The sequence below is a fragment of the Aquarana catesbeiana genome, linkage group LG04 (genome assembly GCF_042186555.1).
Source record: "Aquarana catesbeiana isolate 2022-GZ linkage group LG04, ASM4218655v1, whole genome shotgun sequence".
Taxonomy (NCBI): Eukaryota; Metazoa; Chordata; class Amphibia; order Anura; family Ranidae; genus Aquarana; species Aquarana catesbeiana.
The window spans coordinates 464,026,210-464,051,911 of NC_133327.1; the positions used below are offsets into that span (position 1 = coordinate 464,026,210).

Consider the following 25,702-nt stretch of genomic DNA (forward strand, 5'->3'; position numbering starts at 1 on the left):
TGTAAAGTAAAGGAAATATATATTTTTATGATTGTATATAAATCCACAGCTCATCTTAACTACATCTGTATTCTCCTTTTTGATTTTTGTTTTATTTCCTTGCCATGGTTTGTATAATTTTAACTCCTCTGCACTGTAGATTATTTCATGTCCATAAAACTTTAAAAACTGCATATTCAAAAGAGCTTCTTGATGATCAAGTATGTGCATGATTGTCTGAATTCATCTTTGTTATTAACAAAATGCACATGCAAAGGGGGTCAGCACTTAGGTATGAACAGAAAAGGTATTTCTCCTGCACTCGTGCAGGCGGTATTGATGTAAAATGGTAGTACTTTCGAATGGTGGGTAGTAGAGGATGATCATGCGTGTCCTACTGCCTAAACTGACCAGGGGTGGTCCGAAGAAGGCCGAGTGAAAGACAGGGGTGCATGGCGCGTGATCTAACGCTTGAATCAAGATAATACAGTTTATTCTTAAACAAAGTGGATAAATAGAAAAAAGTTACTATGTATTCATAAAAACTAGGTTACAAAATATGCATTAAAAGTTAGACATGCACATGCCATGGCAAATGCTCAAAGGTAGGCTAACATGTTACGAGGGGTTCCCTCTTCATGAGAGCCTTGCAAAACAAAAGTGATGGAGAAGGAGTGATGGAGAATCCATCACTTACCATGTGATACACCTCCCAATCAGCCACTCCTCTCTATGTTGGTATGCTACATTGTACAGACTTTCTTTTGTTTTCCAAGGCTCTGATGAAGAGAGAACCCCTCGGAACACGTTGGCCCACCTTTGAGCATTTGCCCTTGCATGGGCATGTCTAACTTTTATTTATTTTTTTTTTTTTTACACTAGTAACTACTTTGTAGGAACTGTCTCCTCTCCTCTGACAGCACAGGGATTTGTGTGTTTACACACCCAAGTGAAAGAAAGGCCTTGCGCCCTTCTTCAGGATGGAACAAAATTATAATGACAAATAATTTCACATCTCTTTTATATCATCACATTTCACACACCAGAAATCAGGAATCAATTATGTAATCATTGACTAATTAGATCAGAAAAATAAATTTGCATAACTTCATCCTATTCTTAAGCCTCGTACACGCGGTACGATTGTTGGCAGGGGATTGTCTGTTGACAGACTGTTGTTCTAAAATCTTACCGTTAGTATGCTCCTTTTGACAATTGTCCAACTTTCGGCCAACAAATGTTGGATGGCAGGCTAGTAAATTTTCGGCGGACAACGGCTTGATTTTCGTATCGTCCGTACACAAATCCGTCACACAAAAGTCGACAGTACAAACACGCATGCTCGGAATCAATGTTCACCAAACACGAAATTAGCAGAAGGGGCCCAAAGAGTGGCGCTCGAGCTGAAATTCCTCGTAGTACGTCACAAAGTTTGTGTTTGTTGCACGACAATTGTGTACCGTTAGTATGCAAGATCCTGGCACCCGCCTTTTTGACAAAAATCAGACGCTCGGTTGGCCAACAATCGTACCGTGGCACATTGCAAATATTTACGTGATTCTGGAGGGTGATTACACCTTGTCAGGCTGTCTCTCTAAGAATAGGGTGAACTTATGCAAATTTATTTTTCTGATCTAATTAGTCAGTGATTACCTAATTGATTCCTGGTGTGTGAAATTTGATATAAAAGAGATGTGAAATTATTTGTCATTATAATTTTGTTCAATCCTGAAGAAGGGCGCAAGCTTTACAGCCCGAAACTGTTGAATATTGGAACTAATACGGTATGATATGCTATTCACTTGTATGTGATTATTTTTGAATAAATGATTTTAAGTGCAGCAATCCCTTGACTGATTTCTATATATGGCCGAATGGGAAGGCTTGATTGCATGCATTAGAAGACTGCTTAGTGCTGTTCACTCCAACTTGAAGGAATGTTGCTTAATTCATTATATATACTGGGGCGGCACAGTGGTGTAGTGGGTAGCACTCTCGCCTAGCAGTAAGAAGGGTCGCTGGTTCGAATCCTGACCACGACACTACCTGCCTGGAGTTGGCATGTTCTCCCTGTGTCTGGTTTCCTCCCACACTCCAAAGACATGCTGGTAGGTTAATTGGATCCTGTCTAAATTGGCCCTAGTATGTATGAATGGGATTATAAGATTAGTTTGTAAGCTCCTTGAGGGTGTAGGGACTGATGTGAATGTATAATGTATATGTAAAGCGCTGCGTAAATTGACGGCGCTATATAAGTACCTGAAATAAATAAATAAAAAATAAAAAATATATGGATAGAATTACAATTTCCAAGAACAGACAGTCAGAATGAGCTAAATCAAAACCTTGCTCATTCTTTGTAAAGATTGACTGTGCATCCACTGTACTTTCACTCTAATGCCCTGTACCACACGGTCAGATTTTCCGACGGAAAATGTGTGATAGGACCTTGTTGTCGGAAAATCCGACCGCGTGTGGGCTCCATCACACATTTTCCATCGGAATTTCCGTCACACAAAGTTTGAGAGCAGGCTATAAAATTTTCCGACAACAAAATCCGTTATCGGAAATTCTGATCGTGTGTACAAAAAATCCAACGCACAAAGTGCCACGCATGCTCAGACTAAATTAAGAGACGAAAGCTATTGGCTACTGCCCCGTTTATAGACCCGACGTACGTGTTTTACGTCACCACGTTCAGAACGATCAGATTTTCCAACAACTTTTTGTGACCGTGTGTATGCAAGACAAGTTTGAGCCAACATCCGTCGGAAAAAATCCATAGATTTTGTTGTCGGAATGTCCGATCAATGTCCGACTGTGTGTACGGGGCATTAAAAGTTTCTTCTTCATCACATCTCATTTAATAGTTTTGAACATTTAGGCTCCATGCACACTGAAGCTCATAAACGGCCGTTTTTGGGAGTTTGGGCGTTTTTTTAAAAGCCCATAAACTCCCCTCTGTTATCCTATGTGTCCATGCACACATGTACATTTTTGGACGTTTATCAGCAGTGGAGCTTATGGGCTGTTTTCTGAACGCCATAAAATCGCGTTCAGGAGTCGTTTTTCTGACCCCAAAAAAAAACACCAAACGCTCTTAAACGCTTATAAATGCCGATAAATGCTCAAAAACTGGGCTCCCCAGCGTTTTTTAACGTTTTTGATCCATTGAAAAAAAAAAAAGCCTAAAATAGCGGAAAACCGCTAATAAGCGCTATTGCAAAAATGTTTAAAACCGTTGAAAGGCTCACTGCAAAGCTACTGGTGTTTTTATAACAATATTTTAGCGTCAAGTGTGCATGGAGCCTTACAGTATTTAGGCAGACCCACAAACAGTCCAGTACTGGCAATAGAAACTGATCCATGTAGCAATGGGATGTACATAGGAAAGCAAGCCCCTTTCCACATAGGAGCACCATGAGTTGTGAAGGCTGAGGAAAGGAAAAAGCTTTTTTGGATGCTAATTTTGTATCTTTGTTTAAGGGTAATGGCGACTACCTGCCCTGATAAAGTTGAGTATGCTTTGAAATGCATTGATAATTGAAGCAGTCTATAATTATTTGCAATGATCATTATAATTTTGATATAAAGAGAAATGCATGATTGTAACGCCAATGTGGCAAATAGGATTGCAGTAGATATGATGCCTTTTGTGCTTCCAGATATATGCCAATTCACTGTTGGTTTTACAATGTTGTGAAAAAGTAATTGCCCCCTAAACCTAATTACTGGTTGTGCCTCCCTTGGCAGCAACAACTGCAATCAAGCGTTTGCGATAACTGGCAATGAGTCTTTCACATTGCTGTGGAGCAATTTTTTTTTTTTCAAATATCAAGTTTATTCAACTCCAAACAGGAGTGGGGGCCCCGATACAAAAACATAGACAAAAAGCACTTTGTTGCAATCATTATATACGAGTCAACTAAGTACGAGATATTATGCAGTACATGCTTAGACGTGGAACTTCCGTTTATGTGAATATTTCTGGAAATGGGCAGATTAACCCGAAACAATATGCTAATAACTATAGCATCGGGGTGTCCCCCCCCTAACTTTTTCCATGTTTCTATAGAAAATGGGGACCGAAGTCCCTAGACTAGAGATGGGGTGGGGAGAATAGGAGAGAGGGTTTAGAGGGGGAAAGAGAAATAGGAAAGAAGTAGTGGGAGATAGGAGAAGAGGGAGACATGGCGGTAGTTGAACCAGCATACCACCTCCAACGGTGTGTACTCACAACGTATGGGAGAAAAATTATGAGCCGAGTAAGCGTTGTCCTTCCTCGGAATAAATAAACGCGTTCCAAATGTCCCAAGTTTTTTTATGGGCTTCTTGTTTATGTTGTGCAGTAAGGATCAGGTCTTCCATTTTCTTTATGTCCTCCACTCTCCGCAGCCACAATGAGAGGGCTGGTGGAGAGGGTTGTTTCCAACAGAGTGGGATACATGTCTTCACTGCATTGAGCAAATGACGTGTGAGGGATTTCTTATATCTCTTGATGGGGATCGAGGAAAGATGTAGGAGAAAGAACGCGGCCTCGTCTGGGATAATATACTCTGTGCACTTTTGTGTTATCCGTCTGACTTCACCCCAGAAGTCCTTCAACTTCGGGCACGACCAGAAGATGTGGATCAAGGTTCCCTCCTCCTCAGCACAGCGCCAGCACCGGCTCGAGGAAGAAGGGAAGCATTTCTGTAGTCTGGAGGGGGTCAGGTACCAACGGGTAAGGAGCTTGAAGTTCGTTTCTTGTATTTTAGTGCAAAGCGAAGATTTAAGGGCAAGTGTGATTATACGCTGTCGCTGTGCTACTGAAAACGAGCAGTTCAGGTCTCTCTCCCATCTGGTCAAACAGGGAAGTGGGGGTTGTTGTTTTGGTGAGATTAACAGTGAATAGGTTTGGGACAGAATATGGGCTAATGGGCCTTCTCCTGAACAGAGCTCCTCGAACGACGTTTGTTGGCGAATGAACTTTTGTGTTTTTGGTAGGGAGTGGAGGAAATGGTGCAGTTGGGCGGCTTTCCAGAAGTGGAGATGGTAGTCACCTGCTGGGTTGATTAAATCAGATATGGATGGCCATTTTTCTCCAATAATAAATTTGGCTGCGTGGTCCCTACCTGAGTCTCTAAGGTTGTTATAGTCTACGGAATGTAATCCCGGAGCAAAGTTTGGGTGACCAAGGATGGGAAATAGAGGCGAGTTTTTGGTTGTGAGGGAGGTCTGTATGGCTATTTGGTGGCTACGTCGCAGGGTAGTACCTATTAGAGGGTGTGACCTCAATTTAGGTGGGAGGGCATCAAAACACCACAATGCACTCTTTAAAGGTATCGGGGTTTGGGATTGTTCAAGTTGAACCCAAAGTTTAAATGTTTTATTTCTCCTCCAGTCCAGAATTCGCCCCAGGTGAGAGGCAAGATAATATTGGCGAATGTTGGGTAGTGCTAGTCCCCCCTCTCTTTTGGGTAGCGTCAGCTGTGAGTGTTTCAAGCGGGGCTTTTTATGTGCCCATACAAATCTAGTGAAAAGGGATTGGACTTGCTTGAAGAATGAGGGTGGGATATGAATGGGTAACGCTTGGATTAGGTAGGTAAATTTAGGGAGTACGCACATTTTCAAAAGATTACATCTCCCAAACCAGGAGTGGAAGCCTGTATTCCATTTTTTTAACAAAATCCGGGATTTGATCAACAAGGGTGGGAAGTTCAGGTCAAACGTACGTGACAAGTCAGAGGGGATCTTTGTACCTAGATACGTTAAGGCTGTGTTCGTCCACTTAAAGTTGAAGCTAGACTGCAGGTCTCTTAGAGTCTGAGGGGGCATAGAAATGCCCATTGCCTCTGACTTTGAGAAGTTTATCTTTAAGTAAGAAATGGCCCCATAGGTTTTAAATTCTTGCATAAGGATTGGCAGAGAGATTCTAGGTTTGGTTAGAGAGAATAAAAGATCATCAGCATACGCTGAAATTTTGCAGTGGGAGTCACCTATGTGAAGCCCTGTTATGTCTGGGTTTGCTCTAATAGTACATAAAAATGGTTCCAAGGACAGGGCGAATAGTAGAGGGGAAAGGGGACAGCCTTGTCTAGTGCCATTAGCAATAGAAAAGGGGCTTGATAGTACACCATTAACTTTTACTTGGGCTGAAGGGTTGGAGTAAATATTTTGAATCCACTTTAGCATCCTGTCTCCCAAACCAATATGACGGAGAACTGAAAACATGTCGTTCCAGTTCACCCTGTCAAAAGCCTTTTCGGCATCGGTGTTCACAAATACGCAGGGGGTCTTGCTATCGTTTGCCACGTGGATAAGATTAATGTTGTCCCTTGCCTCTCTAGAGGGAATGAACCCGACCTGGTCGAGGTGTATTAGGTTTTGGAGATGTTGTGCGAGTCTAGTGGCAATTATCTTGGAGAATAACTTTAGATCCAAATTTAAGAGGGAAATGGGTCTGTAGCTTCCGCATGCGCCTGGGTCTTTCCCATCCTTATAAATCAGAGAAATATGGGCTTTTAGAGTCTCGCTCGGGAACCTAGCTTCTGCTCCTAGGGCATTAAAGAAAGTTACCAATCGTGGGCCTAAAATGGGAAAGAAGGCTTTATAATATTGAGCAGTGTAGCCATCTGGTCCTGGAGCCTTGCCTACTTTCATGGATTTCACTGCTGACTGGAGTTCCTCCAAAGTTATGGGTTCATCTAAGATCACCTGGGTTTCAGCTGGAAGGGATGGAAGCTGTGAGTCTGAAATGTATTTATCTATATTTGCTTGTTCGGAAAAGGAGCTAGGGAGATTGTATAAGTCGGAGTAAAAGTCTCCAAATTCTTTGGATATTTGCTTTGGGGTAATGGCTCTTTGGCCATCAGGGCCAATTATTTGTGGGATATAAGCAGCTGATTTGAGTTCTTTCACAGATCTGGCCAACAGTTTCCCGCACTTGTCCCCCGACTCGTAGGACAACTTGCGACAAAACTGAAGGGCCGCCTTTGCCTTGTAGTGTAATAGGTCTGTTATTTGTGTGCGTAGCGTCATCAGCTTAGTTTCAAGGTCTCGATTGGGTGTTTGTTTATGTTGCATTTCTACCGAGGCCAAATCTGTGAGTAATTTAGTGATTTGTTCATTTCTTTTTCTTTTAATGGCCGCCCCGTGGCCGCAGTACACACTTGCGAGCCTCCCATAATACTCCGGGGTCGCATCCCTGTGTATCATTCTCCCGAAAGTAGAGATCAAGCTCTTTGGTTACATCCTCCAATACCTCGGGAATTTGTAGAAGACTCTCGTTTAGACGCCAAAATAGGGATCTGGGTGAGGGTCGGTCTGTGAGGATGTATGTGAGGGAGATGGGAGCGTGGTCGGACCAGGTAATCTGGCCTATTGATGAGGAGCTCGCAAGGTGCAACTGGTCGTGGGGCATCAGGAAAAGGTCGATTCTGGAATACACCTTGTGTGGAGAAGAGAAGAAGGAGTAATCTCTCTCCCCTGAATGCTGAAGACGCCACACATCAGTCAGCTGAGCACTATGTAGAGTCTGCATTATTCGTTTCCTGGCAGTGGGGGAGAAGGAGGAATTACCAGAAGATGTGTCTATTGAAGGGGTCAGGGGGACATTAAGGTCTCCCCCCAAGAGTAGTTGGCCTTGTTTGTATTCTGTCAGTTTTTCTATTGTGCGTTTAAAGAATCTGTCCTGGTGTTCGTTCGGGGCGTACAGTGTGGCCAGAGTGAACTGGTTCCCAGCAATCAAGCCCTTTACAAATATATAACGTCCCTGGGGTCTGCTAACATCTCTTGAAATTCCCATGGTAGTTTGCTGGAAATTACTATGGAGACCCCCCCTAGATTTGGATTGAGAGTAAGTTGAGTGGTATACTCGGGCAAAAGACCTATTCTGAAGTATAGGGGATTTATCAGTTTTAAAGTGAGTCTCCTGGATGAAGGCAATGTCAGTTCGTGATTTTTTAAGGTCACAGAGTAGCATATGTCTCTTCTCCGGGGTGTTCAAGCCCCTGGCGTTAAGAGAGGTTACTTTAAGGGAATCCACCGCCATGTCTCGGGGTAAAGAGGGGGTGAGCAAATCCAAGAGGGAAGGGAGGGGAAGGGGAAAAACAGAGCAGATAGAAGAGAGAAGAAGGAGAGGGAGGTATACGAGGGTTTAGGTCAGATAGAACCCGACCTATTTATAACCTCAGGTAAAACAAACTAAATAAGTAAGTCTTAGTAACTTTCTTATGTATACAAAACCGGAGCCCCGGCTGTACACAATGGCCTATGTGGGGAGTGGGTGGGCAATAACCTGTAGATGAGAGCCCAGAGCTCCCAACCACCCCGACATCGCATCAGTAGTAAGAAAAATAAAGAAAATAAAAAACAGAATGCTAAATCAACACAAAAAATTAATATTGGACACCAGAAAACTTATGTTCTCAAAGGTACGCTAGTTGATTGCTCATTTCTGCGCCACGCGCCCACCGGAAATCTTTCGTGAGTATATGACTGAAAATGAGCAATCTTATAACCTCTTCAGCCTTCATCAATAGACCGGGATCCGTGCTCATCCCGGGTAAGGCGGAAGAACCATCAACCCAAGGTGTAGTGGTATACCTCTCTCCCTGCAGCTGTGACAAATAAGCTACTATGACTAAGAGTTCACTAGACATTTGAGCGGATGGATAGAGTGTGTTTAGCCAAGAAGAAAGGTAGGTATTTGACACTCTTAGAGCCCAAGACCAAAGAGACTTCACACTCTATGTCTCTACAAGCAACCTTGAAGGCTTTTCCAGTAAACACATTGGGATGGCTGTCTCTTCTCCGCTCCGTATACATAACAGCCCACAGCATACGCTATAAACTGGAAATATACAAGGATCTATTCTGTAGTTTAGAGTACAGGAGACGTCTATACATGAGGCGGTATAGTTAATAGTTTATGGCAAATCTCCTAAACTCCAGCGCCTTGCACGGAATGGCGAGGAGTGGAAAGGAGTCCCTCCAATGCGTTAAGCGAACTGTTCATTTATGATTGAACTAAAGTCCCAGCAAAACGTGGCCTCAGTATACCATGAGTTCTGCCATGAAGTAAACTGGGCGATAGGGTGATATGTCCGCGGTGGGGTATCAAAGTTTAGGGCAACAGGTGAGTAGGAGAGATTCTCAGTGATGTCTTGTGGTATTGAAGTGGGTATACAAGGTGCACTGAGCCAGCGACATCTTTAGTGTGAGAACGTGCAGGGGAGAGGGATAGCAATATAAGGGATGGGAGTCTTGGCAGCGGCAAATAGGAGATAGTCACAGTTACTCACGTTTCCCGTATCTCATCTTGAGATAAAGAGCGGGGACGTCGTCCGTATCTTTGCGGCCTCTGTGGTTGGGGAGCTTGTCCCCTCGAAGAGGTTATTCGTCCTGGTGCACGAGGGAGGTAATCCAGCCAGTTAGGGACGTCGATCGGGTCCGCTCCAAGGAAGGCAAAGAGCGCAGGCAGAGACTCCGGGGATCTCAGGAGGAACGACTTCTGGTCCTTGAGAAAGATGACCGACAATGGGAATCCCCAACGATAGGTGGCATTGCAGCGTCTGGCCAGATCTAGCAGGGGTTTCAAAAGGGCGCGTCGGTGAAGAGTCGGTCTACAAATGTCAGGTAGGATCTTCACTGTTGCGCCGTCGAATTCTAGATCACCTGCTTCCCAGGCTCCGCGAGAAATGGCCTCCTTATGAATGTAGTGATGTAGTCGGCAGATCACGTCTCGTGGTCTGGTAGGGTCGGACGGGCGAGGACCCAGGGCTTTATGAACCCGATCAATCTCCACATTCTCAGGCAGATGGTCCCCTGCCACTCTTCTGAATATATCTGTGACCGTGGCTAGTAAGTCTGATGGGCCCGTTGCCTCCGGGAGGCCTCGGAGCCGCAGGTTGTTCCTACGGCTCCGGTCCTCCATTTCTTCCATGCGTAGTTGGAGATCCACTGCGGAGCAAGCCTGGACCTTGTGCGAGGATTCCAAAGAAGCTACTCTCTGCTCGAGGGTCGCCAGTGAGGACTCGCCTGTCGTGAGATGGGAAGATAGGGATTGCATCTCTTGTTTAACCTCTTTAATCTCACGTTTATGTGCGGCCTCCACTTTTCCCACCAAGGCCTCGATATCCACTCTCGTCGGGAGAGCCTGCAGGATAGCCTTTAACTCTGCATCCGCCCTGAAGGTAACAGGAAGGGGAGGTACATTCCCCCGAATCTCGGCAGATACTCCCGGGGAGTTTGGGTACATCAACGGGCTCCGTGATCCCTCCGGAGACTCTGGTTCTACCATAAGAGCTGGGGTCTGTGAGAGAGAATCACGAGGTCCCGCCATCTTGAGATCCGGGGAGCCGGGCCGCAATCTCCCAAAAAGTCTCTGGAAATCCCTGATAACAGGGGTGTTTGTAGCCGGGCTGGTCCTCTGTTTATTCCTCCAGTTTGTCCGTCTCTTAGAAGAGAGCATTCTGCTTTAAAAGAGCTGGAAATGTCGGGATGGGTGAGAGGTGGCCGGGAGCTCTTAGTGAACACGACTCCACTCGGCCATGTCCAGACCACGCCCCCCGCTGTGGAGCAATTTTGTCCCACTCTTCTTTGCAGAATTGTTTTCATTCAGCCACATTGGAGGGTTTTCCAGCATGAACGGCCTGTGTAAGGTCATGATACAGCATCTCAATTGGATTTAAGTCCGGGCTTTGACTAGGCTACTCCAAAACCTAAATTTTTCTTTTTTTTGAACCATTTGGAGGTGGACTTGCTCTTGTGGAAGTAACATGAAAGGGGAAGGACAATGGGAACAGATGGGACTTTATATGAAGCATGCAGTCTCAGGGACAACCAGCTAACAATGGTAAAATTCCCCTGAAGAAATCACGTGATCGATGATGACACGTGTAGGGACGGAATAGGCTGTTTCGCATTGCTAGACACAGAAATAGTTCGCTGCTCGTAGGAGAGAGGTTTGCTCTGCATTGTTTTTATGTGAGTACATCTACTTAAAGATTTTTAATAAAGCATTACCTGGTTAATACATACTTCACTATCAAGTACCTTTGTCCTGCATATTCCTGTACATACATACCTGAGATGTGGAGGCTGAGCTAGGATCCGCACTGGTCCAGGGCCCCTGATAGGACCATAGCCACTTGTAATCAGCTGCCATTAGGATAACCCAACACCGGCAAGCGTGGATATAGGGACGCGATTGAGGCTCAGGACCTGGCGTTTTAGCTACAATTCATGCGGTTGACCTAGCACCACTAGGTAAGGGGCCACTGCTTACATTAGTGTTTTATGCACGAAGAGGACACTGAGTGAATTGCATCCCAGACACCCCACTGTTGTTTTGTTGAATACACCAGAACTTGCTTTTGCACCTTCAATGACTTTTACACTGGCACTTTAAGTTTGCTGCACTTACTGGCATGTCATTGGTCATTTGTTTCGCAGGCCAGCACAATATATTTTATATCACTATTATTGGGACATTTATTTATATTATTTATTATCCATATTGCGTTGGATTGATGTGTTTTATTTGCGATATCTAGATTACCTTTAAGCACTGGCACTTTGTACGTTTTGCACCATTTATAAGGATATGTTTTTGATGGTTATTTCTGATTTATTCTATGTATTTTTATTTAGAATTATTCACATGAAGTAGTGTTTATGTCCCTTTGTGCACCAACACATGATTATCTAGATGTATATGTTTTTAGTGTCAACACTTATTTATGCGATTTAACATGCAATTTTTTTTGTCATTTAGTATATACCAATTGAAAAGGATTTTTTATGCACTTTTTTTCACATACACATGATGCTGATTATTAAGACTTGAATGTTTTTTTAGTGTCAACACTTATTTATGCGATTTATTATGCGATTTTATGTCATTTTATTAATTGACCACAGACAGAGATTTACAGCTTTCTTCTGGTTAGCGCAGCACCTCCCCCCTTATACCTCAGTTTGATTTTGGGCTTATGTCTGACCCTTGCTTCGGTGCATGCAGCTGTCCAGTCGCATACGTGCGTTTTTACTATTTTTCTGAGTTCTTGTTTTCTTTTCTTTTTCCAATTGGGTAGCGCAGGAATATTCTTATTACAATGGTAAAATTGCTTATATATGTACAGTAGGACCATAATCAGCAAAATAATGTCAATAAGTGATAGTGGTACTGTAACCCCTGGATAGGATCTTAAATACACCTAAGCATGTATAAAGTACATAGTCTCAGGGACAACCAACTATCAATAGTAAAAGTATAATTCTTTTTATTAAGATGCAATAGGATCATGATTAGTAAGATAAGAACAATAATAGTGGTAGTATAACCCATAATTTCATCTATATAAACATACATGTTAATTGTTTCCATATCAAAACAATATTTACAATAATGGAAATGACCTCCAAACTTGCTATTCTGCCAGGTGTATTAGGAAAGAGACCCTGGGTATGGTATCTCGATCCTATACCTCAAAATTAGGTATAAAATGTAGAACACATAGTAATATAAAATATAATATGTAAATCCAGACACTGCTTCAACTAGCTCGATGCGTTTCGTGGTTTGGTAGTACCACTCATCAGGAGCAAGCACGTGATAATAATCTGAAAAGAAATGGATAATTGACATATAACAGAAGAAGTGATATACATATTGAGATGGGACCAGTCCCATATTAGTACTTACAAACAGGTCTGCTGTGTATAGGAGGCATGATAAAGCACTGGTTATCCGGGGCCCACCGGTAATGTCAGGCACGGGAACTGAAGGAGCGTGTAGAGAGAAGTGACCCATACCACAACCCCACCCAAGGTGGACAGGCATCCAAGAACAACAAATCAGTGTAGGGCTGGGAATAAGTGTAAATAATAATATCTGTTGAGAATAGTGTAAACAGTGACAACGATAGCAAATATAAAAACTGCCATAGTAGAGCAGTGTCTAATATGACAATAAGGATATAGTGATTAGCTAATAAGCGTGGTAAAACCTACATAGCACGGGATTGGGAAGTGAGTGGGTGGAGATAAATAATTACAATGGCATGTAAGAAAGGAAGGGAAAATAGGTTCAAAGGTTTGGCGACATCCCTCCGTGAAGCACGTAAAAAAATAATAAATAAATAACATTTATTTACTTACATGCCATTAATATTTAATTCTTACATGCCATTGTAATAAATAATTACAATGGCATGTAAGAAAGGAGGGGAAAATAGGTTCAAAGAAACCTTAAAATGGGACCCAAAATTAGTAATAATACCTCAGGTAAGGAGTAAAGAAATCTAATTCTATTTGAATAGTGCAGTGTGTGTAGGTGAATCTGACCAGGACAAGAGGCCACAGAGGTAAGGATTTTATGGGCACAGCCAAGACATGCCCCCAACGTCACGCAACGTGCATGTGTGGGGGAGGGGGGGTGCGCCCGGAGTTTGGCGCCATCCCTCCACTTGCTCTTGTGTTTCGGATCATTGTCCTGCTGCATAACCCAAGTGCACTTGAGCTTGAGGTCACAAACTGATGGCCGAACATTCTCCTTTAGGATTTTCTGGTAGAACTCAGAATTCATGGTTCCATCAATTATGGTAAGTTGTCCAGGTCCTGAAGCTGAAAAGCAGCCCCAGACCATCACACTACCACCACCATGTCGAACTGTTGGTATGATGATCTTGTTATGAAGTGCTGTATTAGTTTTATGCCAGAGGTAACGGGACGCATACCTTCCAAAAAGTTACATTTTTGTCTCATCAGTCCACAGAATATTTGCCTAAAAGTCTTGGGGATAATTAAGATGTTTTTTGGTAAATGTGAGATGAGCATTTGTGTTTTTTGGTCAGCAGTGGCTTTGGCCTTGGAACTCTCCCATGGATGTCATTTTTGCCCAGTCTCTTTCTTATTGATGAATCATGAACACTGATCTTACCTGAGGCAAGTGAGGCCTGTAGTTCTTTTAGATGTTGTTCTGAGTTCTTTTATGACCTCCTGGATGAGTAGTCGTCATGCTCCTGGAGTAATTTTTGTAAGCCGGCTACTTCTGAGAACGTTCACCACTGTTCCAAGTTATTTCCATTTGTGGATAATGGCTCTCCCCGTTGTTCACTGGCGTTCCAAAGCCTTAGAAATTGCTTTGAAACCCTTCCTAGACCGATACATGTTTGTTTCTAATCTGTTCTTGAATTTTTTTAGATTGTGGCATGATGTGTGGCTTTTTGTGATCTGTTAAAGTGCTTCACTTTGTCAGACAGCTTCTATTTATGTGATGTCTTGATTCAACAGATCTGGCAGTAATCAGGCCTTGGTGTGGCAAGTGAAATATAACTCGGCTTTCCAACAAATTGTGGTTAATCACAGTTCATTCATGATTCAGCATGGGGGGGGGGGGGGGGGGATCACTTTTTCACATAGGGGCAGGCAGGTTTGAACAGCTTTTTTTCCCTTAATAAATTAAATAATAATTTAAAAACTGCATCTTGGATTTACTCGGGTTATCTTTGTGTAATATTAAAATTTAAGTGTGAGAAATATGCAAAAAAAAAATCATAAAGGGGGCAAATACTTTTTCACAGCAATGTATATAGATTTAAAAATACTCCCATTTTAGTATTTTTATACATAAGAAAAGATGGAAAATTTGACTTGCTTGTTTTCTTAAAAGTCCCAGTGCTTTTAGGTTTTTTTTTTATTGACATTTGAAGTGGGACATAGATACTTTCACATAACACCCAATTACATTTATTGACCCACTCCCTTTGTAATATATTTATCACATTATTTAGAATATGGTTTGAAAATCAATGTATTGCAGAAACCTGCAACAACCAGTCACTATTATTCAGACAACACTACATTTTTAAATGTCAAGTTGCTTGTTACAGTGGTTATAAATAAGCATTGTATCTCCCATATGTTTGACATTAAAGGCAATCTCAGACAGTTTAAGGTCTAAATAAATATATATATACAACTTGCACATTAGATCATATGTGTATTTTTATATACAGTATATTGTATATATTTTTGTTGTAGCACTTATACCACATTCTGTGTCTAACTCTAGATCTGTTTCTTCTGTTATCCTGTTAACACAGGGTTATTATATGCACCATGACATGCTGGGAGAACATGGAGATTTTGTTACATCCCCTGAACTAAGTCAAATATTTGGAGAGGTATTTGTATGAACATACTTCTAATGTAATGTGATGTGATCTCTTATTACATCCAGTGAGTGCTAGCAGAAGATGTGTGTGATCATATGCATCTTTACACTGCTCTGTCATGCACAAGCTTTGTATTTATGCAGTGTACTCACACAAATATACTGTGTTCTGTACTTCTTTCTCTATTATTAAGTAAATACTGGTAAAGCCAGCATGTATTGACACATTGCAATGTCCATACTAGGTTTATTTGCTGAGGTTTCTGACTTATCTGTGCAACACTGATATCTTTTTCTTTTAAGTACACGGTTTAAAGCGGAGTTCCACTGGTTTTTGAGTTTATTAAAAGTCAGCAGCTACAAATAGTATAGTTGCTGACTTTTAATAAACAGACACTCACCTGTCCCACGGTCCAGCGATGCTGCCGCCCGAAGCCTCCGTTCTCTCCCCCTCCTCTTCGTGGTGCTGACATTGTGAATGTGAGCGCCTGGCTGTTACAGTTTGCGGCTTAAGAGCCGGGCGCACACTGTGCAAGCCGCGCTGCGCTCTGTCAATGGCCAGGTAATGTTCTGGGACCTGTGAAGTGTCCCAGAACATTGCCAGGAGGGAGGGGCCACCTAGGGGGCCAGAAGTCGGAAGGAGGAAGTGGGACAGGAAGTCCCACTCCAAACCAGGTACCCAGCCCCCCCCTCCCAAAAAAGTGGCATGTCAGGGGGCGAGGAGTACTTAAAGTGAAATTTCCACCTTTGGGTGGAACTCCTCTTTAATATGTATGTAAAACCTAACCATGAACTTATCTTATTTGCTCACTTTGTTTCTGGTAAATATTTTTATTTTGTTAGGTGAAAAAAACATCTGTTATCATCTGTGTCATCTAAAGGAGCCTAATCAGCCCTCCCAATTCTTTCCTTGGACCACAAAACACCTCCCTTTTAAGCTGTGGATATGAGGAGAATGGAAGTTGTTCTTTTGTTAAGCAAAAGAGATCTAGACAGGGCTAAATCTTTGCAATTTCAATTAATCACTTGACCACTGGGCACTTATATCCCCTTCCTAACCAGACCAATTTTCGGTGCTCTCATATTTTGAATGACAATTACTCAGTCATGCAACACTGTACCTATGTGAAATGTTTGTCCTTTTTTCACACAAATAGAGCTTTCTTTCTTTATCGTACATCACGGGACACAGAGCACCATAATAATGACTATTTGGGTTATACGCAACCAATAGTAAGACGGTTCCTCCCATATAACCCTTCCTATACAGAAATATCTCAGTTTTTTCTCCAGTGTCTTGAAGGTGATGGTCATGGCTGTTGAAGCTCTTCAAAATTCTTCAAATGATGTCCCGGTGAGGATGTTATAATCGGATCCATTCGGATGGCATAAGAAAGCTAAAGTGGATGGTACCCGAGCCTCGGTTCAAGAGCGAGGTTTTGCCTGTAACGTGTCCTATATGGCACTGGACCCTTGTTAAGTTGGTATTCCTGGTCAGAACATGCCCAAGGTAAACCAGAAGGGTGCCTTACAGGTCCAAGGGTGTAGCCCCAAAAAATGGGGGACCCGGTCCTTGAAGGTCCTCAGACGCGCTACCCACCGTGATGGGGGAAGATTGGGCCTGGCAAAACAGGCCCTGCTGCTTGGGATGGTGAGTGCTCCCTTTGGGAATTTGTTATATATATTTCCCTCTGTTTCCACTGAAAAACCTTCTACTTGTGTCTGGGATTACAGATGGCCGGTATGGCGCGCACTTATGGCGGGTGTGCGCATGCGCCGCGTGCGCCCCTGCTGTGCGCGTCACAGGTGCGCCGCATGCGTCTGAGCATGGCAGATGCGGCATGCCGCTGGTCGCTCAGTGCACTGCTAGGTTAGGCTTTATAAGGAGCTGGAGCTCCTGGCATGCGCTGGGACAGCACAGAGCAATACTTGGGCACGTGAGTCTGGAGGTTTTTGGACACAGTTGTGACAGGTTGAACACTGGTTACAGCTTGTGGGGAGTACTTTTTTTTCTCGTGTGTAAGCAATATCTTTCAGAAAACGAGGTACAGGGAGCAGGGCAAGCACAGGGGTTAGAGTACCTCCCTTGAAAACAGGAGACCAACCCCATGCTGATGCAGCCTCAGTCTCCCCTGAAAGACCTGCGGCATCTGGCTTGGCTGAGCCATTGCATTTGTCAGGCATAGTGGCCACTACCAATATTCCTGCCTCGGCTTATGTTGCAAAGGATGATTTGGCATCTGCATTAGCGGGCCTTGAAGGCAATATAGCTGGCATGATTGCTTCTGTAACACAGGGAGGGAAGAAGCGTAATAGATCTCCCTCCCCTGAGCCTGGGTCAAGTAGAGAATCACTAGAGCACCAGGACTCTTATAGCCAGATGGGTCCAGGTGATCTGGAACCAGAGTGGGCAGAGGATTTGGAGGAGGTGGCCATAAAAGACCTGGAGGAAGGAGAGGCTGAGGACTCAGGTTCAGAGGAGCCAATTTCAGCCTCCCATTCCCAGAAATTGTTTATCCAATCTCTGACTGAGATGGTACGAGTTGGGTTTAAGTTACCCCCGGTTCAGGAGTCTGGACTCTCCTGTTCTACTTTGGGATCCTTGCGACCTCAGCAAGCTTCCCAAGCGTTCCCTTTGCATCCATTATTGGAGCAGGTGGTTTACGCAGACTGGGATCATCCTGACAGGATATACTTACCTCAAAAGGTTTTCTATCTTATATCCTATGGAGGAAAAGTTCAGGAAGAGATGGGGTACACCTTTGGTGGACACCGCCATTTCTTCAGTGAATAAGAGTTTAACCTGCCCAGTCACACTCCACTAGAGGTGGCTGGTGCAGCAGTTCAGTCAGCAGTTGCAGCTATTGGGATTTGCCAATCCCTAAAAGACCCCTTTAAAAGGTTGGTAAAAAACCTACCTGGTCAGGAGGAACCTACCGAGGAATTGTCGGAGCTTCCTCATGCTTTATGTTTTGCAGTGGACGCATTGAAAGACTCAATCCAGCAGATGTCTCGTTTTGCGTTGCTGTCCATACATATGCGCAGGGTTTTGTGGCTAAAGAACTGGTCTGCTGAGACGCCATGCAAGAGGCTACTTGCAGCTTTTCCATTCCATGGAGAACGCTTGTCTGGCAAGGATCTGGATAAATATATCCAAAAGATCTCTGGAGGAAAGAGTGCCCTACTCCCTACTAAAAGGAGAGGTAAGCAACCCTCTTATAAAATTCCCAATGCTCCAGGACCTAGTGCTTCTTCCCCCAAGCGGTATTGACGGCCTCAGCCGTCTGGGTTTAAAAGACCTCAGGGTCAGAGGAAGCCCTGGAACCAAAAGCCAGCCAAATCCAACTCCAAGTCAACCTTGTGAAGGGACGCCCCCACTCTCACGGGTGGGGGGCAGGCTTCGGCTGTTTTTGGATTCATGGGAAGAATTGGTCCAAGACAGATGGGTCATTTCCACTGTAACACAGGGTTACAGAATAGAGTTCAGGGAAATTCCTCCAAACCGTTTTCTGTACTCAAGGGTCCCGTCGGATCCAGAGAAAAAGAAATGCTTATTCCTAGCTTTGCAGCATCTGCTGAAGCAGGGGGTAATTGTCAAAGTTCCGCACCAAGAAAAATTCAAGGGGCTTTACTCAAACCTATTTACCGTGCCAAAACCTAATGGGGAAGTAAGGCCCATTTTGGACCTCAAGGCTCTCAACCTCTTTGTAAACGTCCGGTCCTTCCGTATGGAGTCAGTTCGTTCAATAATAAAATCTCTGAGAAAAGGAGATTATTTAGCGTCCATAGATATCAAGGACGCGTACCTTCATGTACCGATCTTCGGTCCACATCAAAAGTTTCTGCGTTTTACAGTAGAGGGCCATCATTTTCAATTTGTGGCACTGCCATTCGGTCTTGCCACGGCCCCCAGGGTTTTCACAAAGATTCTGGCCCTGGTGTTGGCATCCCTAAGGTCCCAGAAGAGCTCCGTGGTAGGATATCTGGACGATCGTCTCCTGAGGGATTGCTCTTGCCCCATCCTGATCCAAAACGTGTCAAGAACAGTGCAGGTTTTACAACGCCTAGGTTGGATTCTAAATGTGGACAAGTCAGCCCTTTGTCCGACCCAAGCCTTGGTATATCTGGGTCTGGTCTTAGACACCGCCCAAGAAAGGGTGTTTTTACCCCCCCTAAAGGTCGTTTCCATAGTGGAACTCGTCCAGAAGGTGAAAAAAGAACCAAGACCTTCTATTCGGCTGTGCATGAGGTTGCTGGCCAAAATGGTGTCATCCTTCAACGCAATTCCATATGCACAGTTCCACTCCAGGGTGTTCCAGAACAGTATTCTGGAAGCCTGGGACAGGTCTGCTCGAACCTTAGATCATCCTATGGTTCTATCTCCACAGGTACAATGGAACCTCTCTTGTTGGTTAAGAACCAGCAATTTGAGAAAAGGAAAATCTTTTCCACCAGCAGCCTGGAGAGTGGTAACTACAAACGCCAGTCGTCTCGGCTGGGGAGCAGTCCTGGAGGAGGCGTCTGTCCAGGAGATATGGTCCCAGGCAGAAAGGACCTTGCCCATCAATCTATTGGAGATTCGGGCAGCTCATCTGACTCCGCGCTTCTGGACGTCCAGATTGCGGGGTCTCCCTGTCCGAGTCCAGTCCGGCAACTCCATGGTATTGGCATATATCAACCACGAGGGAGGTACCAGGAGTCGAGCAGCCCAAAGAGAGGTAAATTACATATTGACTTGGGCAGAAAAGCATGTGCCATTTCTTTCGGCAGTGTTTATACCGGGGGTGGACAATTGGCAGGCAGACTTCCTAAGTCACCAAAAATTGTTGCCAGGGGAATGGTCCCTGCACCCTGAGGTTTTCTTACAGATCTGCCAACACTGGGGGACGCCAGATGTGGATCTGCTGGCATCCAGATTCAATGCCAAGCTGGACAGGTTTGTATCCAGGACCAAGGATCCGCTTGCTGTTGGGATACACGCATTAGTAGTTCCTTGGGATCAGTATTCTCTGATATATATGCCTTCCCTCCGATCCAAATTCTGCCGTACTTACTACGCAGAATACAAGAGGAACAAAAGACAGTGATCCTGGTGGCCCCAGCGTGGCCTCGGAGATCCTGGTACTCGGAGGTTGTGAAGTTGGCAGTCGGGGACCCATTGGTCTTTTCGTGCCGTCCAGACCTATTGTCTCAAGGACACATATTCTATTCTTCTTTACGGTTGCTGAATTTGATGGCATGGCTATTGAGACCAGAGTATTGAAAGACCGTGGTATTATGGGTTCAGTCTTGTCCACTCTGATAAATGCTAGAAAGTCAGTTTCTAGAGCTATCTACTATAGAGTCTGGAAGTCATACATTTCCTGGTGTGAGGAAAGGAAGTGGAACCCTCGTAGGTATACAATAGGAAGAGTTCTTGCCTTCTTCAAGCAGGAGTAGACTTGAAGCTGGCTTTAGGGACAATTAAAGGAAAGATTTCGGCCTTAACGTTTTTTTTTCCAAAGACCAATTGCATCCCATTCTTTGGTATGAACCTTTGTCAAGGGAGTAACGCACCTGAGGCCGCCGGTTAAACAGCCTTTATGCCCCTGGGACCTAAATTTGGTGCTGTCAGCCTTACAGAGTCAACCATTTGAACCTATTGAGCATATTCCTTGTGTCCTATTAGCCAGGAAATTGTTTTTTTTGGTGGCTATAACATCGGCTAGAAGGGTGTCAGAATTGGCCGCCCTTTCTTGCAAAGAACCTTTTTTTGATTCTTCATCAGGACAGAGTGGTCATGCGCCCTCGTCCGGGTTTGGTGATTATGGTGCTCTGTGTCCCGTGATGTACGATAAAGAAAAATTGATTTTTAATACAGCTTACCTGTAAAATCCTTTTCTTAGAGTACATCAGGGGACACAGAGGTCCCTCCCCTCTTTTCTGGGATCGTCATTGCTTGTTACAAAACTGAGGTATTTCCTGTATAGGAGGGGTTATATGGGAGGAACCATCTTACTATTGGTTGCCAGTGTCCAATCACCTAAAGGTAGCGTATAACCCAAATAGTCATTATTATGGTGCTCTGTGTCCCGTGATGTACTCCCAAGAAAAGGATTTTACAGGTAAGCTGTATTAAAAATCCGTTTTTTGGTGGTATTTAATCACCTCTGGGTTTTTTATTTTTTGCGCTATAAAAGAAAAAAATACTGAAAATTCTGTAAAAAAAAAAAAAAAAAAAAGCATTTTTCTTATTTTCCGTTATAAAATATTGCTAATTAGTCATTTTTCTTCATAAATTTTGGCCAAAATTTATACTGCTACATTTCTTTAGTAAAAATAACCCAAATCGGTGTATATTATTTGGTCTTTGTGAAAGTTATAGAGTCCACAAGCTATGGTGCCAATCTCTGAAAATTGATCACACCTGAAGTGCTGACGGCCTGTCTCATTTCTTGAGACCCTAACAAGCCAGGAAAGTACAAATCCCCCCCCCCCCCCAAATGACCCCTTTTTGGAAAGTAGATATTCCAAGGTATTTAGCAAGAGGCATGGTGATTTTTTTCAAGTTGTAATTTTTAACCACAATTCTTTGCAAAATCAAGATTTTTTTTTTTTTTTTTTTTTTTTTTTTTTTTACAAAATTGTTATATTAGCAGGTTATTTTTCACACACAGCATATGCATAGTACAAATTACGCCCCAAAACACATTCTACTACGCCTCCTGAGAATGCGATACCACATGTGTGAGACTTTTACACACCATGGCCACATACAGAGGCGCAACATGCAGGGAGCACCGTCAGGCATTCTTGGAGCATAAATTATACATATAATTTCTTGACTACCTCTTACACTTTTGAAGGCCCTGGAGCACCAAGACAATGGAAACGCCCCAAAAAATTACCCCATTTTGGAAAGAAAACAACCCAACGTATAATCTATGAGGCATAGTAAGTCTTTTGAACATGTCATTTTTTTTCTACAAGTTTCTGGAAAATGTGTGAAGAAAATGAAAACGCTTTTTACCCAAAATTTGTCAATTTATATAATATTTCATATCAAAAATTACACCCCAAAATAGATTATCCTACTCCTCCAGAGTACGCCGATACCACATGTGTGAGACTTTTACACAGCCTGGCCACATAGAGAGGCCTAACATGCAGGGAGCACCGTCAGGCGTTCTAGGGGCATAAATGTCAAATCTAATTTGACTACCTATTACACTTTTGTGAGGCACTCTAGCGGCATGGATGTGGCATGGATGACAACTGAAAATGGCATGAATGGGGATGGATGAGCCGTGGATGGGGATGGCTGAGTATGGATGGGATGACTGAGCATGAATGAGTATGGCTGGGTACGGATGGGATGGCTGGGTATTGCTGAGTATGGATGGGATGGCTGAGTGTGAATGGATGAGTATGGATGGATGGATGAGTATTGCTGAGTATGGATTGATGGCTGAGCATGGATGGATACATATTGCTTGAGTATGGATGGATGGATGAGTATTGCTGAGTATGGATGGATGGCAGAGCATGGATGAGTATTGCTGAGTATGGATGGATGAGTATTGCTGAGTATGGATGGATGGCTGAGCATGGATGGATGGCTGGCTGAGCATGGATGAATGAGTATTGCTGAGTATGGCTGACTGAGCATGGATGGATGGCTGGCTGGCTGAGCATGGATGGATGGATGAATGGCTCAGGATGGATGGCTGGAGTGGGCACAAATCAGTGCTGTGGGCACTACACATCCAACCCACAGCGCTGCAGCAGCATCTGATCTCTCCCCTCTCTGTACCTATCTGTACAGAGAGGGGAGAGAGGAACCGTACGTGACCCCGGTTTGTTTACAAGTGAACGCTCCGTCATTTGACGGAGCGATCACGTGGTAAACTGCCACTGTCACAATGTTTCCGGGTGCACGCCCCCTTGGGCGGGTGTGTGGGAGCAAGGTTCTGGGAGGACGTCAATGTACGCCCTCCCAGAGTTATCGAGCCGCTTTGTAGCCGTAATTCGGCTATAGCACGATTAAGTAGTTAATAGAGGCATTGTGCTGTCAGCCCACAACAGGAATCTTGTAGGGTGTTAAATTGTGTTTTTTTGGTCTTGCAGAGACTTTATCGTCAATAATAATGGGGAAATGTGAATATATTGGCAATATATACTGGTCGTCTTTACTGTCGAGAAAAAAAAACAAAAACAAGGGCACAGTTAAACAGGCGCATCATGAATAAATGAAACTGTTATAAGCTGTTTCTGAGTAATCCTTAAAGATTTTAGTTTATCAACTTATTTTATTGTCATAGTTTGAGTAAATGGCTTAAACACACAGAGCTTATGACAGCTATTTATACTTTGTTAATTGTGTTACATAGTTAAAATTAGTCAGGTTGAAAAAAGACACAAGTCAATCTAGTTCAACCGTTAAAAAAAAAAAAAGAAACATAGAGAACTTCCATATACACAATCTGATACCCACAGTTGATCCAGAGGAAGGCAAACACAACAAAGCATAATCCAGTTTGCTGAAGTAGGGCAAGAAAAAAATTCCTTCCTGACCCACCCTGGAGGCAACCGAATATTTCCTGGATCAACTACCCCTGATGTTATTACCCATAAATGTTAAAGCGTTTGTTAACCCCCCCCCCCCCAAAAAAACATGGCTCCTTCTCCTATAAAGCATGTTATATGACACAGTGCTTGTGCTGTGTCATTTGCCCCCCTGTAACACCTAAAAAAAAAAAAACTGACTGATTCTGCCAGTTTCTACCCTCCCCCTGCTGAGCCCTGACACCGTGGTCAGAGTACGTGCCTCCGAAATCCGCAGCCTGCTATCTGTCTCCTCTCTGCTCCTGTGTCCTCCTCCCTCCTCCCCTCTCTGCCTGTCGGCTTGTGACAGTGCCGCACACCCCCCCCTCCTGCTGCTTGCATAACACTAACCTGTATACACCATCAGCACTGCCTCCTATTGCAGTGTCCCCCTCTGTGTATGATTTATAAAAATAAATTCACAGCCGAGATCGCGATCATTTCACAGCCGAGATCGCGATCACATGACTAGCCGACTCTCTCCTCCCCTCCTCCTCTCCTCCTCTCCTCCTCTCCTCCCCTCCTCCTCCCCTCCTCTCCTCCCCTCCTCCTCCCCTCCTGAGTGATGTCAGCAGGAGAAGCAGCATTTATTTTTATAAATGACACACAGAGGGGGACACTACAATAGGAGGCAGTGCGAAAGGTGCATACAGGTTAGAGTGGCTTAACAACCACTTAAATATACGTTCTATTTTGTGCATTTAGGAATGCATCCAGCTCTTTTTTTAAAAACTATTGTGGGATTGTTAGTGAAAATGATCTCATATTTTTAAAGTGGAAGTAAACTTCCATCACTCTATTTTACCTATAGGTAAGCCTATCATAAGACTTACCTATAGGTAGTTTAAATATCTCCTAAACATGCACCGTTTAGGAGTTTTATTCTGTACATGCAGCCAGTGACATCATTGGCCCGTACGTTCCTTTAGAGCCCTGTGCCGTGAATGGCAGCTCCCACGTGCATGTGCGGAAGTGACGTCATCGCGGCTCCAGCCAGTCACAGAGCCGGAGTCCACGAACCCGGAAGCAAGACAGGTGAAGATGGAAGCGGCCTCCAGCGATGACATTGCATCGCTGGAATGCTTTGTTTTCAGGTAAGTTTAACCACCTGACATCCGGCCGTAGCCGAATGACGGCTTCAGCGCGGATGTCAATTCCCGGGAGGACGTCATATGACGGCCTCCCCTTTCCTCGCTCCCCGTGCGCGCTCACGAGCGCGCAACGGGGAAATTCTGTGTTGGCCGTGTCCCTTGGACACAGCCAATCACAGATCGCTGTAAACGGCCAATCACAGCGGCCGTTTACAGCGCGATCGCTGCCTCCAATGAGAGATGATCTAAAATGTAAACAATTGAGATCATCTCTCATTGCCGGTTCTCTCTCCTCACACAGAGACAGCGTGTGAGGAGAGAGAGAAACTGTCAGCGATCTGTGAGTCTGTATTAACATTTACTGTGCCTACAGTGCCCACAGTGCCCATCAATACAGTGCCCATCAACACAGTGCCCCATCAATACAGTGCCCCATCAATACAGTGCCCCATCAGTACAGTGCAGCATCAGTACAGTGCCAAATCGGTGCCCACCTGTGCCAATCGGTGCCCACCTGTGCCAATCGGTGCCCACCTGTGCCAATCGGTGCCCACCTGTGCCAATCGGTGCCCACCTGTGCCAATCGGTGTCCACCTGTCTGCCCAGCGGTGATTAGTGTCCAGCTGCACATCTGCACAATCAGTGACCACCTGTGTCACCTCATCAGTGCCCACCTGTGCCACCTCATCAGTGCCCACCTGTGCCACCTCATCAGTGCCCACCTGTGCCACCTCAGTGCCCACCTGTGCCACCTCAGTGCCCACCTGTGCCAATCAGTGCACATCTGTGCTGCCTCAGTGCACATCTGTGCCGCCTCATCAGTGCCCATCTGTGCCGCTCCATCTGTGCCGCTCCATCTGTGCCGCTCCATCTGTGCCGCTCCATCTGT

At 44.3% G+C, this 25,702-nt stretch overlaps 1 protein-coding gene across 2 annotated transcripts in view; it reads left to right on the forward strand.

The window, feature by feature from the left end:
- The window catches only part of NDUFAF7 (NADH:ubiquinone oxidoreductase complex assembly factor 7), a 284,953-nt gene that overhangs the window by 102,016 nt on the left and 157,235 nt on the right, over positions 1-25,702 (forward strand). Inside the window, exon 4 of one of the 2 annotated variants that reach the window (XM_073627559.1) lies at positions 15,069-15,149. The exons of the other annotated variant lie outside the window; for it this stretch is intronic. Within the exon in view, the coding sequence (XP_073483660.1) occupies positions 15,069-15,149 (81 nt within the window). The remainder of the gene's footprint in view (positions 1-15,068; positions 15,150-25,702) is intronic. 2 annotated transcript variants of the gene reach the window in all.